Genomic DNA, 16,495 nt, shown 5'->3' on the forward strand with positions numbered 1-16,495 from the left:
AACAACCCAGTTCTCTCCCTGGCTGCGTGTGGCTTTGTCAGTTGTGAATTTGTCTAAGGCCTTTGAGCATCTGTTAATACAATACTTCCTTCCTGTAGTACTTCTCAACCACCACCAAACTCAAACTCTATCTCTCCCGGTACCCTCATGGACCCCCGCTGTGCCCCTCCAGCCCCGGGCCCCCTCTTGTGGCTCCAGCAGCACAATGGGCTGTGGCCGTTTCTGCCCCAATCCCATCTAACTCTGCTATAAACTGTTTATTCACCCTGCCTCATCAGAACACCTGCCCACCAGACTTTGGTGTTTGCTGAACGAGTAAGTTTATGACTCTCTGTGTAAAACAGCACTCCTCGTACTTGCTTTAACTTTCACATCACTTGGGTCTCAAATGTTGCCCCTTTGTCTATTGTGAACAAATCTGTTCTCACCTCCACCACACGCTTCCCAATTTTATAGATGTTAATCATTTCCACCTCCAGCTTCACCTTTCTAGGCTAAAGAGCGCTGACCCCTTCAGACCCCTGCCCCTGCCCCTACCTCTCCAGGGCAGACACTTGGTCCCTCTCCCCTGCGCCATCCCCTCCCCGGCCCTTACTAGGAACACTTTGGAACTTCATGTACCCAAAACAGGACACCGCTTCCAGTCCTCATGTGGATCCCTGGCATTTTTCTGGCATTTTCTGGTCTTTGCGCCCTCTGCAGCACTTGGAGAAGGCAGAGTTCTAGACTGTGTCCCTATTCCTGAAGTCAGGCCACCTGGAAAGCACCTCCCAGAAACCCCACGGTCACTCCAAACTCAACAGGCCCAACTGGAGACCCCTGTCATCCGCCAAAGGGAGGTTCCTGTCCTCCCACTCAATACAGCTTCCTGGGCTGTCCATCTGCTCTTCCAGGGTGGCTCTCGGTGCCTCTCAAGAGGCCTCTCTCAAATGAAGATGGTAGAAATAAAAACCATAATATCAGAGATGAAGAGTTCTTTTCTAACTTTTTAAGATTATTATTATTATTATCATCACTTGAGACAAGGTCCCTCTCTGTTGCCCAGGCTGGAATGCAGTGGCACAATCACAGCTCCCTGTAGCTTTGACCTCCTGACCCCAAGCAGTCCTCCTATCTCAGCCTCCCAAGTAGCTGGGACTACAGGTGCACACCACCACACCCAGCTAATTTTTTTCTGGTATTTTTTTGTAGAGACGGGGTCTTGCTATGTTGCCCAGGCTGGCCTGAAACTCCTGAGCTCAAGCTATCCTCCCACTTCAGCCTCCCAAAGTGCTGGGATTACAAGTGTGAGCCATTGCACCTGGCCAAAGACTTCCTTTCAACAGGAGGATTAGCAGATAAGACACAGTAGAGGAAAGAATTAGTGAAGACAAGTCAATAAAAGCTGAAGATAAGTCCGTTTTTATCTTCAGTCAATTGATAAGTCAATAAAAATTACCCAAACTAAAACACAGAAAGGGGTGGTGGGGATGTGTGCAGAACAGAGTATCCAAGAGCTGTAGTCCTATATGGAATGGCTTCATATATGTCTCATTGGAGTCTCAGAAGGAGAAGAGAGAGAGAATAGGGCAGGAGAAATATTTGAAGACAATAATTACTAAGAATTTCCCCAAAATAAATGAAGGGCCACAAACCACAGGCATTATAGTCAGAGTCAAATTGCTGAAAATCAAAGATAAAGAGAGAAAAACTTTTTTGAGACAGGGCTTCACTCTGTCACCCAGGCTGGGGTGCAATGGTGCAATCTCAGCTCACTGCAGCTTCAAATTCTTGGACTCAAGAGATCCTCTCCCCTCATTCTCCCAAGTAGCTAAGACTATAGGCATGCACCACTATGACCAGCTAATATTTATTTAAGACACAAGGTTGCCCTATGTTGCCTGAGCTGGTCTCGAACTCCTGGGCTCAAGGAATCCTACTGCCTCAGCCTCTCAAAGTGTTGGGATTACAGGCATGAGCCATCTCACTCCGTTGCCCAGGCTGGGGCCTCCCAAAGCACTGGGATTGCAGTCATGAATCACTGCACCCAACTGATGAAGAGAAAATTTTTCTTTTTTGTTTTTTTGAGACGAAGTCTTGCTCTGTCACCAGGCTATAGTGCAGTGGTGCGATCTCTGCTCACTGAAACCTCCGTCTCCCAGGTTCAAGTGATTCCCCTGCCTCAGCCTCCCGAGTAGCTGGGACTACAGGCACACACCATCATGACTGGCTATTTTTTTTTTTTTTTTTTTTTTTTGCATTTTAGTAGAGACGGGGTTTCACCATGTTGGCCAGGATGGTCTCGATATCCTGACCTCGTGATCCGCCTGCCTCGGCCTCCCAAAGTGCTGGGACTTAGAGACATGAACCATCGCGCCTGGCCAAGAAAATCTTGAAGGCAGCCTGTCTTATTCGGCTTGGGCAGCCATAGCAAATACCATAGACTGGTGGCTTAAACAATAGAGGTTGGCTGGGCACAGTGGCTCATACCTGTCATCCCAGCACTTTGGGAGGTGGAGATGGGAGGATAGCTTGAGCCCAGGAGTTAGACAAGTCTCGGCAACAAAACAAGACCTCCATCTCTTAAAAGAAAAAAATAGAGATTTATTTCTCACAGTTCTAGAGGCTGCAAAGTTTAAGACTAAGGTGCCGGCCGACTGAGTGCGTGGTGAGCACCCACATTTTCACACTCCAGCCTGTAGTAGGGGCTGCAGCCATGGCAGTGGATCCATCCCAGAAGCCCTCCCCTGCAACCCAGGCCTCCAGGACAGCTACACCCAGAAACTTCACCATCACCCCAAACTCAACAGGCCCAACTGGAGACCCTCATCATCCAGCAAAAGAGGCTCCTCTCCTCCCCGTCAACACAGCCTCCGGGACCATCCATCTCGGTATCCCACAGCCAACCATCAGGTGGAGCCCCCATTTCCAGGGGAACCAGGTTCCCAGTGGGGCCTTCGTGTCCTTCTCCCAGGATGGCTTTGAGAGCCTCTCAATAGCCTGTCTGATGCTGGTCTGCCTTACAGGGGCATCCCCAGCCCTACTCTGCCCACAGAGGTTCCTTTGATGTCTAAACACCTCAGCTTGGTCTTACTGCTCGTGTCAGCCACAATGCACCAGCACCACCGCACCCTCCCCAGCAAACATCATGCTCAACCCAGCACGTGCCTCCTCGTCCTTCAAGGCATTCGTACGCCTTAGCTCCCGTGCACAGCCGTGGAAATGGTGTCTGTACCCACTCAGCGTGGTCTTCCCTTGCTCTACTGTCTGCTTGGCCAAAACCTCACCAGTCCTCAGTGTGCGCTGGAGTACCCAGAAGAGACTGCAGAGTGTAGGAAGGAAATCAAGCCACAGATGGTGGGCCAGGCGCGGTGGCTCACACCTGTCATCCCAGCACTTTGGGAGGCCAAGACGGATGGATCACTTGAGACCAGGGGCTTGAGACCAGCCTGGCCAACATGGCGAAACCTCATCTCTACCAAAAATACACACACACACACACACACACACAAATAGCTGGGCATGGTGGTGCACACCTGCAGTCCTAGCTACTTAGGAAGCAGAGGCAGGAGAATCGTTTGGACCTGGAAGACAGGTTGCACTGAGCTGAGATTGTGCCACTGCACTGCAGCCTGGATGACAGACCAAGACTCTCTCAAAACAGCAATTCTCTTCCCTCAGCCTCCTGAGTAGCTGGGATTACAGATGCCTGCCACCAATCTTGGCTAATTTTTGTATTTTTGGTAGAGACAGCGTTTCACCCTTTTGTCCAGGCTGGTTTCGAACTCCTGACCTCGAGTGATCCTCCCACCTCGGCATCCCAAAGTGCTAAGATTATAGGTGTGAGCCACCGTGCCGGGCCTACACTAGCCTTTTGGAGTGTTTCCTCTGGTTGTCCGTGTTTCCTTTTCTGGGACCTAACCCCAACTCTTCAGAGAATAAAATTACTTCAGATGAAATTCTGTGTTAATTACTCCCATGGTTTGGTCTGACCTGTGGGGTCCTGGGGGCAGGATGGAGCAGGGGCAGACTGAGGGACAGAGGCTGGTGAAGGAGAGGGAGGTGCCACTTTCTCCCCAGCAGGAGGAATTGAAAGAGGCTGCGGGAGGCGGCCCAGACTGCAGAGTCCGAGCCCTCGGTCAAGGGTGCCCTCCAGGTGTGTGGGGGAGGGAGGGCAGCTTCCAGGAAGCTCCATGTGGGCTCCATGCTGTGGGGCTGGGCCACCAGCAGCTCTCCCTGCCTGACACCTCCCGGACTTGTCCTTTCTTTTTCCTCATGTCCCTGCTTCCCACAGCGCTGACGTCGGTCTGTCCGGATGCAGGGAGAAGTGGGGAAGAGGGGTGAGGCGGGGCGGTACAAAGGTGAGGCTGTGACTCTCAGGCTCAGCAGAACAGATAACCAGCACCTTCATTTCGTGCACACCTCGGGCCACGTCCCTGCTGTCCCGGCCCTGGAGCCTGCTCTGCCCCAGCCCCCTGCCCGCTGGGCCCATGCAGCTGCTGTGTTTCCTCGGCCTCCTCTGGATGCTCAAGGCCTCCCCAGGGGCCACAGGTGAGGGGGAGAGGCGGGAGGGGCCGGAGAGAAGCTCCTGATGTGATTGATGTTCCAGGGGAGGGGACGGGCAGGTGGCTCTGAGGCCTGGGGAGGCGGGATAAGGAGGGGCTGCTTGGAGTTCTGTGTGCAGGCAGAACCGAGGCCTGGCCTGGGGGCCGGGGGCATGAGGAGGGGTTTCTCAGAGCGCCAGGTGTAGGGAAAAGCCAGGTTGGGAAGAAGCGAGGGAGCCAGGTCCCCGCTGCCACTCTCCGCCACGCACTGGGCAGGTTGCAGGGGCTGCGACCCGACCTGTATGGCAGATGCAGGGCGGAAGGTGGGGGTTACGTCTTCCCAGAGCAGTGCCCTTCCTGCCTTGACTCCTTGTCACCTGCCTCACGCCCCCAGCCCCAGCGCCGCCTCCACACTGGCCTCCCCTCCCTGACAGCCCTCTGACTTCTGCCCCTGGTCTCCCTCCTCTGGTTTCAGCCTCTGCCTTTTGTCCCCCAGCGGCTCCTCCCAAGCTGGGCCATCATTCTCTCACCCTTGGCCAGGGCCCAGGTGTCAGGGGACAGCTGTTGGCACCAGAGCTGGGGTGGGCAGCTCCTAAAGTCCACTTCACTTCCAAGGGTGTATCCGAGATGCCCCGGCGTGGGGTCCCCGGCTTCTCTCTTCCGCCCTGCGGGGACACCCCCCACCCCTCTCTGCTTCCCTTCTCTCTCCCTCCAGTGTCTCTTCTGATCCCCGATCCCAGGCTGTCCACCCTAGAGGCCCATGAGTCCCCTTCTCAGTCACCTCCAGGGCCACGTCCAGGGCCAAGGACTGTAGCCTGGGGGTTCTCATACCCCTGACCCCACCTCCCTGGCACCCGTGAGCTAGGCTGGGCCATGAGGCCCCAGGGCCTCTTTCTTTATCTGTCTGCTGGTTTCTGTGATGCGCCCCTTGCCAGAAAATAGCTGTGTTCTCTCCTTTTCTCTTTGAAAGGAGGAGTCAGGGGAGAAGCAGAGGTGGGAGCGGAAGGTTGTGGGGGAGGGACGGGAGGACTCCAGGCAGCGACAGGGGGAGGAGAGAAAGGGGCAGAGGGAGGAGGGGACTGGGGGTGTCCAGAAGCGGGAAGGGAGGGGAGGCGGCTGCTGAGCTTGGCTATCCCAGGACAGGAGGACTGGTCCTGACAAGGCCAAGGACGGGTGAGGGATGAGGGCTCACACACCCTACTGGGAGCAGACAGGCAGGGAGCTCCAGCACCCCACAGCACCCAGCTCCATGCTGCCTCCCATGCAGGAGTGAGCTGTGGCATGTCCTGCTCTCTGTGATGCTGGCTGGAAAATGGGTGAGTGGGAGCTTACTTGGTGGGATGTGACAGCATGACCCACCGGCTTACCCGTGGATTCCTCTGCTCTGCCGCCAATGCAGGACCTGTATCCACGGCCACATCTATCTCTCCCGTGCCTTTCCCCACCGCGGAAGCAGCCCATGCCGCGCTCAGCAATTCTCCACACTCCAAAGGCGCGGCTGGGCGGCCACTCGGTGTCCCCCAGATCGCCTCTCCCGCTCCAGGCCACAGGGAAAATGCACGTATGACTCGCACTACCTCCCCCCATGACACACCCATCCCCGAAACATTGCTCAGTTCTCCAGTCAGTTCCAACACCTCCACCACCCCGGCCTCCAAGTTTGCCTTCAAGGTTGAAACCAGTCCACCCACTGTCTTGGTCTATGCGGCCACCACTGAGTGCGCGTATCCAACGAGCTTTATAATCACCGTCTCCCACCCCACCTCCATCTGTGTGACCACGACGCAGGTGGCCTTCACCAGCTCTTACACCCCCACTCCCGAGACACAGATGCCAGTGGCCACCGTCACCAGCACTTACCCTATTACCACTACCGAGGAAGGAACGTCAGCGGTGACCTCTTCTCCCTCTATCACCACGGCAAGGGAAACTCCCACAGTGATGGTGCCACCCTCCTCCTCTGTCTCAGCCACACACACGGCCTTCCACACTACGATCTCCTCTACAACTAGAACCACAGAAAGGACGACCCTGCCCACTGGAAGCGTCCATACGACCCTGTCCCCAACTCCCGTGTTTACGCCCCTCACAACAGCAGTGACTTCTACCACCCCCATCACTTCCTCAACCACTTCCACAAAGACAGTGACTTCCATGACAACTATGGCCTCTCAGCCCACAGCCACTAATATGTTATCAACACTCACCAGCAGCATTTTATCTTCCACACCTGTCCCGAGCACAGAAACGATCACCAGTCATACCACAAACACCACCCCTCCATCTACTTTGGTGACCACACTCCCCACTCCAAATGCCTCGTCCATACCCACATCTGACATCACCTATCCTAATTCTTCGACTGGTCCTGGTACAAACTCCACGACCGAAATCACATATCCCACCACTGTGACAGAGACATCGACTACGGCCACCTCTCTGCCACTGACCTCGCCCTCTGTCTCAACCACAGAAACAGCCAAAACTATCACAAACTTGGTAACAACTGCCCCCAAGACCACCTCACATAGTACCATCAGCTTCACTTCTTCAACCGCCTACTCCACAGCCAGCACAGACACACCTGCCATCACTTCAGTTCCCACTACCTTGGGTACCATGGTGACCGCTACATCCATGATCCCATCTACTCTGAGTACAGGTATCCCTACCACACCAACAACCATCACTCTCTCATCTGTGGGCATCACTGGTTCATTACCTACGATGACAGAACTCACCTCAGTGTACACAGTCTCCAGTATGTCTGCAGTGCCCACAACCACCATTCTGTCATCTCCCACCGTCCAGAATACAGAAACCTCATCCTTTGTCAGCATGACCTCTGCCACCACTCCCAGTGAAAGAATAGCTTTCGCAAGTACTGAGAACACTCCAACAGCGTCCCTCCTGACAAGCTTTCCAACAATACATTCCTTCTCTTCTTCTATGTCGGCCAGCAGTGCTGGGACCACTCACACAGAGAATATCCCCTCACCTCCAGCCATCACCAGTACAATCCACACAACAGGTGAATCCACCCCATCACCCACTACCACTACCCCATTCACAACATCCACAAGGATGGAACCACCTTCATCCACTCTAGCAGCTACAGGCACCGGTCAGATCAGCTTCACCAGCCCTATAGCCACATCCCCTGAGACCACCACAGTGACTTCTGCCACTGACATGTCCACAGAATCTCTAACGACACCAATGTCTTCTACCACCCCCATCACTTCTTCAATCACTTCCACCAATACAGTGACTTCTATGAATACTGCTGCCTCCCATCCCACAGCCACTAATACATTGTCTTCACTCACCAGTAGCATTTCATCTTCCACACCTGTCCCAAGCACACAAGTGATCACCAGTTATACCACCAACACTACCCTTCCATCTGCCTCGGTGACCACACTCCCCACTACTATCACCAGGTTGACACCTACATCTGAGACCACACACCCTACTTCTCCCACTAGAGCTGTCCCAGACTCCACGGCTGAAATCACATATTCCACAACTGTGACAGGTACGTTGTCCACCACCACTACTCTCCCACCCACTTCATTCTCACTGCCAACCATAGAAACAGCCATGACTCCTACCACAAACTTGGTAACCATGACCACTGAGACCACCTCCCACGGTACTCCCAGGGTCACCTCTTCAATCCCCACCACTGACACCATCTCACACAGCACTCCCAGCTTCACCCCTTCAATCACCAGTACTGAGATCACCTCACAGAGCACTCCCAGCTTCACCTCTTCAATCACCAGCACTGAGATCACCTCACACAGCACTCCCAGCTTCACCCCTTCAATCACCAGCACTGAGATCACCTCACACAGCACTCCCAGCTTCACCTCTTCAATCACCAGCACTGAGATCACCTCACACAGCACTCCCAGCTTCACCTCTTCAATCACTAGCACTGAGATCACCTCACACAGCACTCCCAGCTTCACCTCTTCAATCACCAGCACTGAGATCACCTCACACAGTACTCCCAGTGTCACCCCTTCAATCACCAGTCCTGAGACCATCTCACACAGTACTCCCAGTTTTACCTCTTCAATCAACAGCGTGGTGACCACCTCACACAGTACTCCTAGGGTCATTTCTTTAACCATCACCACCAAGACCACCTCATACAGTACTCCCAGCTTCACCTCTTCAATCAACAGCACCAAGACCACCTCACACAGTACTCTCAGCTTCACCTCTTCAATCATGAGCACCAAGACCACCTCACACAGTACTCCTAGCTTCACACCTCCAATCACTAGCACCGAGACCACCTCACGCAGTATTTCCAGCTTCAGCTCTTCAATCAACAGCACTAAGACCACCTCACATACTACAATCAGCTTCATGCCTCCAATCACCAGCACCGAGTACACCTCACCCAGTACTCTGAGCTTCACCTCTTCAATCACCAACCCTGAGACCACTTCACACAGTACTCCCAGATTCATCTCTTCAATCACCAGCACTGAGACCATCTCCCATAGTACTCCGAGCTTCACCTCTTCAATCATGAGCACTGAGACCACCTCACCCAGTACTCCTAGCTTCACCTCTTCAATCATGAGCACTGAGACCACCTCACCCAGTACTCCCAATTTCACCTCTTCAATCACCAGCATCAAGACCATCTCACACAGTACTCACAGCTTCACTTCTTCAAACATCTACTCCCCAGTCAGCACATCCACAACTGCCACCTCCTCAGCTCCTTTTACTTCAGGTATCATGGTGACTTCCACAACCATGACCCCATCTTCCCTGACTACAGACGTCCCTATAGCAACACCAATAACTATCACCAAACCTTCTGTGGGCTCTACTGAATCATTGACCACAACAACAGACCTCCCCTCAACATTTGCTGTGTCCAGTACCTCAGCAATGTCCACAGGTGTCATCCCATCTTCCCCCAGCATCCAGAATACAGAAACCTCATCCTTTGTCAGCATGACCTCTGCCACCACTCCCAGTGGGAGATCAACTGTTGAAAGTACACACAGCACCCCGACTAGTTCCCTTCTGATGAGCTTTCCAGAGACACATTCATTTTCCACTTCTATGACTGCCAGCAGTGCTGGGACCACTCACACAGAGAATATCCCCTCACCTCCAGCCATCACCAGTACAATCCACACAACAGATGAATCCACCCCATCACCCACTACCACTACCCCATTCACAACATCCACAAGGATGGAACCACCTTCATCCACTCTAGCAGCTACAGGCACAGTCCTGACCACCTTCACCAGCCCTACAGCCACCTCTACTGAGACCACGATACTGACTTCTACCACTGACATGTCCACACAATCTCTCACGACAGCAATGACTTTTACTACCCCCATCACTTCTGAAGTCACTCCCACAAATAAAGTCACTTCTATGAGAACTACTGGCTCCTGGCCTATAGCCACTAACACGTTGTCATCACTCACCAGTAGCATTTCATCTTCCACACCTGTCCAGAGCACAGAAGGGATCACCGGTCATACCACCAACACGACCCCTCCATCTGCCTTGGTGACCACACTCCCCACTACCATCACCAAATCTACCTCCATATCTGAGATCACCCACCCTACTTCTTCCACTAGCATTGTCCCAGACTCCACGACTGAAATCACCTATTCCACAGGAATAACAGGTATATTGTCCACCACCACTGCTTTCCCACTCATGTCTTCCTCTCTCCGAACCACAGAGACAGCCACGACTCCCACCACAAACTTGGTAACCACCACCACTGAGGCCACCTCACACAGTACTCCCAGTGTCACCTCTTCAATCACCAGCACCAAGACCACCTCACACAGTACTCCCAGCGTCACCTCTTCAATTACCAGCATCGAGACCACCTCACACACTACTCCCAGTTTCACCTCTTCAATCACCAGTAACAAGAACATCTCACACAGTACTCCCAACTTCACTTCTTCAAACACCACCACCAACACCACCTTATACAGTACTAAGAGCTTCACCACTTCAATCACCAGCATCAAGACCACCTCACCCAGTACTCCCAGCTTCACCTCTTCAATCACCAACACCGAGACCACCTCATACAGTACTCCCAGTTTCACCTCTTCAATCGCCAGCAACGAGATCATCTCACACAGTACTCCCAGGATCACTTCTTCAACCACCGGCACTGAGACCACCTCACACAGTACTCCCAGCTTCACCTCTTCAATCAGCAGCACCAAGACCACCTCACACAGTACTCCCAGCTTCACCTCTTCAATCACAAGCACAGAGACCATCTCACACAGTACTCCCAGGTTCATTTCTTCCACCACCACCATGAAGACCACCTCACACAGTACTCCTAGCTTCACCTCTTCAATCACCAGCATTGAGACTACCTCACACAGTACTCCCAGCTTCACCTCTTTAACCACCACCACCACCATCACCACCTCACCCAGTACTCCCAGCTTCACTTCTTCAAATATCTACTCCCCAGTCAGCACATCCACAACTGCCTCCTCCTCAGGTCCTTTTACTTCAGGTATCATGGTGACTTCCACAAGCATGACTCCATATTCCCTGACTACAGACATCCCTATAGCAACACCAACAACTATCATCAAGCCTTCTGTGGGCTCTACTGAATCATTGACCACAACAACAGACCTCCCCTCAACATTTGCTGTGTCCAGTACCTCAGCAATGTCCACAAGTGTCATCCCATCTTCCCCCAGCATCCAGAATACAGAAACCTCATCCTTTGTCAGCATGACCTCCGCCACCACTCCTAGTGGGAGATCAAATATCACAAGCGCACACAGCAGTCTGACAAGTTCCTTTCTGTCGAGCTTTCCAGGGACATATTCATTTTCCACTTCCATGTCAGCCAGCAGTGCCGGGACCACTCACACAGGGAGTATCTCCTCACTTCCATCCATCATTAGTACACTTCGCACAACAGCTGAATTCACCTTATCACCTACTACCACCAACTCATTCACAACATCCACAACACTGGAGACACCTTCATCCACTGTAGAAATTATACGCACAGTCCCCAATACCTACACCAGCCCTACAGCCACATTCCCTGAAACCACAATACAGACTTCTACCCCTGATATTTCTACAGAATCTCTCACAACAGCAGTGAGTTCTACTCCCCCCATCACTTCTTCAATTACTTCCACATATAAAGCCACAGTTACCACCACAAACTTGATAACTGCCACCACAGAGACCACTTCACGCAGTACTCCCAGCTTCACTTATTCAATCACCACCACTGAGACCACCTCACACAGTACTCCAAGGTTCACCTCTTCAACCACCAGCACCCAGACTACCTTACACAGTACTCCTAGCCTCACCTCTTCAATCACAACAACCAACACGACCGCACACAGTACTACCAGCTTTACTTCTCCAAACACCACCACAAAAACTCCCTCACACAGTACTCTCAGCTTGACTTCAACCACTGCCACCAAGACCACATCACACAGTACTCCCAGCATCACCTCTTCAACCACCACCACCAACACCACCTCACACAATACTCCCAGCTTCACTTCTTCAACCACCACAACCAAGACCATCTCACACAGTACTCCCAGCTTTGCTTCTTCAATCACCACCAATGAGACCACCTCCCATAGTGCTCCCAACTTTACTTCTTCAATCAGCACCACGGAGACCTCACACAGTACTCCCAGCTTCTCTTCCTCAACTACCTCCACCACCAAGATCACCTCACACAGTAACCCCAGCTTGACTTCTTTAACCACCACTACCCCGACTACCTCACACAGTACTTCCAGCTTCACCTTTTCAATGACCACCACTGAGAACACCTTCCACAGTATGCCTAGTTTTACTTATTCTACTACCTCCACTGAGACATCACACAGTACTTCCAGCTTCAGCTCTTCAACCACCAGCACCCAGACTACTTCACACAGTACTTCCAGCCTCACTTCTTCAATCACAGCCACCAACACGACCTCACACAGTACTCCCAGCTTTACTTTTTTCACCACCATAACTGAGACCACATCACAGAGTACTCCCAGCTTCACCTCTTCAATCACTACCACTGAAACCAGCTCACATGGTACTCCCAGCTTCAACTCTTCAACCACGACTACGAAGACGACTTCACACAGTACAACCAGCTTCACTTCTTCAACCACTACTCCCGAGAGTACCTCACACAGTGCTCCCAGTGTCATCTCTTCAATAATCACCACTACCACCTCACAGAGTATTCCCAGCTTCTCTCTTTTAACCACAAACACAGAGACCACCTCACACAGTACTGCCAGCTTCACCTCTTCAACCACCACCGCCAAGACCACCTCACACAGTACTCCCAGCTTTGCTTCTTCAATCACCACCACTGACACCACCTCCCACAGTACTCCCAGCTTCTCTTCTTCAAGCACCACCACCAATATCACCTCACACAGTACACCTAGCATCACTTCTTCAATCACCCCTACGGAGACTACCTCACACAGTACTCCCAGCTTCACCTCTTCAATCACCACCACCGAGACCACCTCCTACAGTAATCCTAGTTTTACTTCTTCAACCACCACTACAGAGATCACATCACACAGTACTCCCAGCTACACCTCTTCAATCACCACCACGGAAACCACCTCACACGGTACTCCCATCTTCACTTCTTTATATACCACCACAAAGACCACCTCACACAGTACTCCCAGTTTCACTTCTTCAATTACCACCACCGAGAACACCTCCCACAGTACTCCTAGCTTCACTGCTTCAATTACCACCACAAACAAAACCTCACACAGTACTCCTGGCTTCTCTTATTCAACCACAACCACAGAGACCACCTCACAGAGTACGGTCGGCTTCACTTCTTCAACCACCACCACCGAGACCCCCTCACACAGTACTTTCAGCTTCACACCAACAACCAAGACCACTTCACGCAGTACACCCAGCTTCACTTCTGCAACCACCACTACCGAGACCACCTCACCCAGTGCTCCAAGCTTCATCTCTTCAATCTCCACCCCCAAAAACACCTCACACAGTACTCCCAGCTTTACTTCTTCATCCACCACCACCGAGACCACATCACACAGTACTCCAAGCTTCACCTCTTCAATCACCACCACTGAAACCAACTCACATAGTACTCCCAGCTTCACTTCTTCAATCACCACCAAGACCACCTCACACAGTATTCACAACTTCACTTCTTCAACCACAACCATCAAGACCACCTCAGAAAGTACTACCAGGTTAACTACTTCAATCACCACCACCAACACCACCTCACACAGTACTCCCAGCTTCGGTTCATCAACCACAACCACAGAGACCACCTCACACAGAACTTCCACTTTAACCTCTTCAACCACAACCACCGAGACTACCTCACACAGTGCATCCAGCTTAACCTCTTCAACCACCACTGCCAAAACCACCTCAAACAGTACCGCCAGCTTCAGTTCTTCAACCACCACCAATGAGGCCACCTCACATAGTACTCCCAACTTCACCTCTTTAATCAACACAACTGAGACCACCTCCCACAGTACTCCCAGGTTTACTTCTTCAACCACCACAACCAATACCATATCACAGACTACTCCCAGCTACACTTCTTCAATCACTACCACTGAAACTACCACACATCGTATTCCCAGCTTCATCTCTTCAACCACGACCACCAAGACCACCTCATACAGTACACCCAGCTTCATTTCTTCAACCACCACTATCGAGACTACCTCACACAGTACTCCCAGTGTCACCACTTCAATAATCACCACCGAGACCACCTCACACAGTACACCCAGCTTTCCTTCTTTAACCACAACCACAGAGACCACCTCGCACAGTACTTCAAGCCTCACTTCCTCAACCACCACCACTGAGATCACCTCACACAGTACTCCCAACATCACCTCACACAGTACTCCCAGCATCACCTCTTTAATCACAACCACCAAAACCACCTCACATGGTACACCCACCTTCACTTTTTCAACCACCACTACTGAAGCCACCTCACAGAGTACTCCCCACTTCACACCTTCAATAACCACCACTGAGACTACATCACACAGTACTCTTAGTTTGACTTCTTTATCCAGTACCACTAAGACCACCCCACAGAGTATTCCCAGCTTTATTTCTTCAACCACCGCTGCCGAGACCACATCACACAGTACTACCAGCTTCACCTCTCCAATCACCAACACCAAAACTACCTCACTCAGTACTCCCAACTTCAATTCTTCATCCACCACCACAAGTACCACCTTACACAGTACTTCCATCTTCACTTCTTCAATCACCACCACCAAGACCATGACACACAGTATTCCCGGCTTCAATTCATTAATCACCACTACAAACAGCACCTCACAAATTACTCCTTGGTTCAGTTCTCCAACCACCACCACCACGACCAAGACCTCCTCATTCAGTACTCTCAGCTTCACTTCCTTAACCACCACCACCAAGCCCACCTCACACAGTACTCCCAGCTTCACTTCTTCAGTCGCCACTACTAAGACCACCTCACATAGTACTCCCAGCTTCACTTCTTCAACCACCACCGCCAATACCAACTCACACAGTACTCCCAGCTTCACCTCTTTAACCACCACCACCAAGACCACCTCGCACAGTACTCCTAGCTTTCCTTCTTCAACCACCACCACCACCGCCACCACCACCACCACCACCACCACCACCAAGACCACCTCACACAGTACTCCAAGCTTCATTTCTTTAACAACCACCATTAAGACTACCTCAGACAGTACTCCCAGCTTCACTTCTTCAATCACCACCAAGACCACCTTGCACAGTACTCACAGCTTCATTTCTTCAACCACCAGCACCAAGACCACATCAGACAGTACTCCCAGGTTCACTACTTCAGTCACCAACACCAACACCACCTCACACAGTACTCCCAGCTTCTCTTCATCAACCACAACCACAGAGACCACCTCACACAGTACTCCCAGCTTAACCTCTTCAACCACAACCACCGAGACCACCTCACACAGTACACCCAGCTTCACTTCTTCAACCACCACTACCAAAACCACCTCACGCAGTATTGCCAGCTTCAGTTCTTCAACCACCACTAATGAGGCCATCTCACATAGTATACCCAGCTTCACTTCTTCAATCGCCACTACCAAGACCACCTCACACAGTACTCCCAGCTACACCTCTTTAACTGCCACCACGAAGACCACCTTACACAGCACTTCCAGCTTCACTTCTTCAAGCACCACCATGAAGACTACCTCAGAGAGTACTCCAAGCTTCACTTCTTCAAGGAGCACCACCAAGACCACCTCACACAGTACTCCCAGCTTCCCTTCTTTAACCACAACCACAGAGACCACCACACACAGTACTTCAAGCTTCACTTCTTCAACCACCACTACCAAAACCACCTCACGCAGTACTGCCAGCTTCAGTTCTTCAACCACCACTAATGAGGCCACCTCACATAGTACACCCAGCTTCACTTCTTCAATCGCCATTACCAAGACCACCTCATACAGTACTCCCAGCTACACCTCTTTAACAGCCACCACGAAGACCACCTTACACAGTACTTCCAGCTTCACTTCTTCAAGCACCACCATGAAGACTACCTCAGACAGTACTCCAAGCTTCACTTCTTCAAGGAGCACCACCAAGACCACCTCACTCAGTACTCCCAGCTTCCCTTCTTTAACCACAACCACAGAGACCACCACACACAGTACTTCAAGCTTCACTACTTCAACCACCACCTCTGAGACCACCTCACACAGTACTGCCAGGTTCAGCTCTTCAACCACAACCACCAAGACCACCTCACACAGTACATCCAGCTTCACTTTTTCAACCAACACATCCAAGACCACCTCACAGAGTACTCCCAGCTTCACACCTTCAATAAC

General features: G+C 51.8%; 1 protein-coding gene across 1 annotated transcript; it reads left to right on the forward strand.

Annotated features, from left to right (window-relative positions):
- The first annotated feature begins 9,122 nt into the window (after positions 1–9,122).
- Positions 9,123–15,685, forward strand: LOC141582444 (uncharacterized). The gene is made up of 2 exons (XM_074390364.1): positions 9,123–14,265; positions 15,384–15,685. The coding sequence occupies exons 1-2, from the start codon at positions 9,123–9,125 to the stop codon at positions 15,683–15,685; spliced, it is 5,445 nt and encodes a 1,814-aa protein (XP_074246465.1).
- Positions 15,686–16,495: the final 810 nt, after the last annotated feature.

Source organism: Saimiri boliviensis, chromosome 20, assembly GCF_048565385.1.
Source record: "Saimiri boliviensis isolate mSaiBol1 chromosome 20, mSaiBol1.pri, whole genome shotgun sequence".
Taxonomy (NCBI): domain Eukaryota; kingdom Metazoa; phylum Chordata; class Mammalia; order Primates; family Cebidae; genus Saimiri; species Saimiri boliviensis.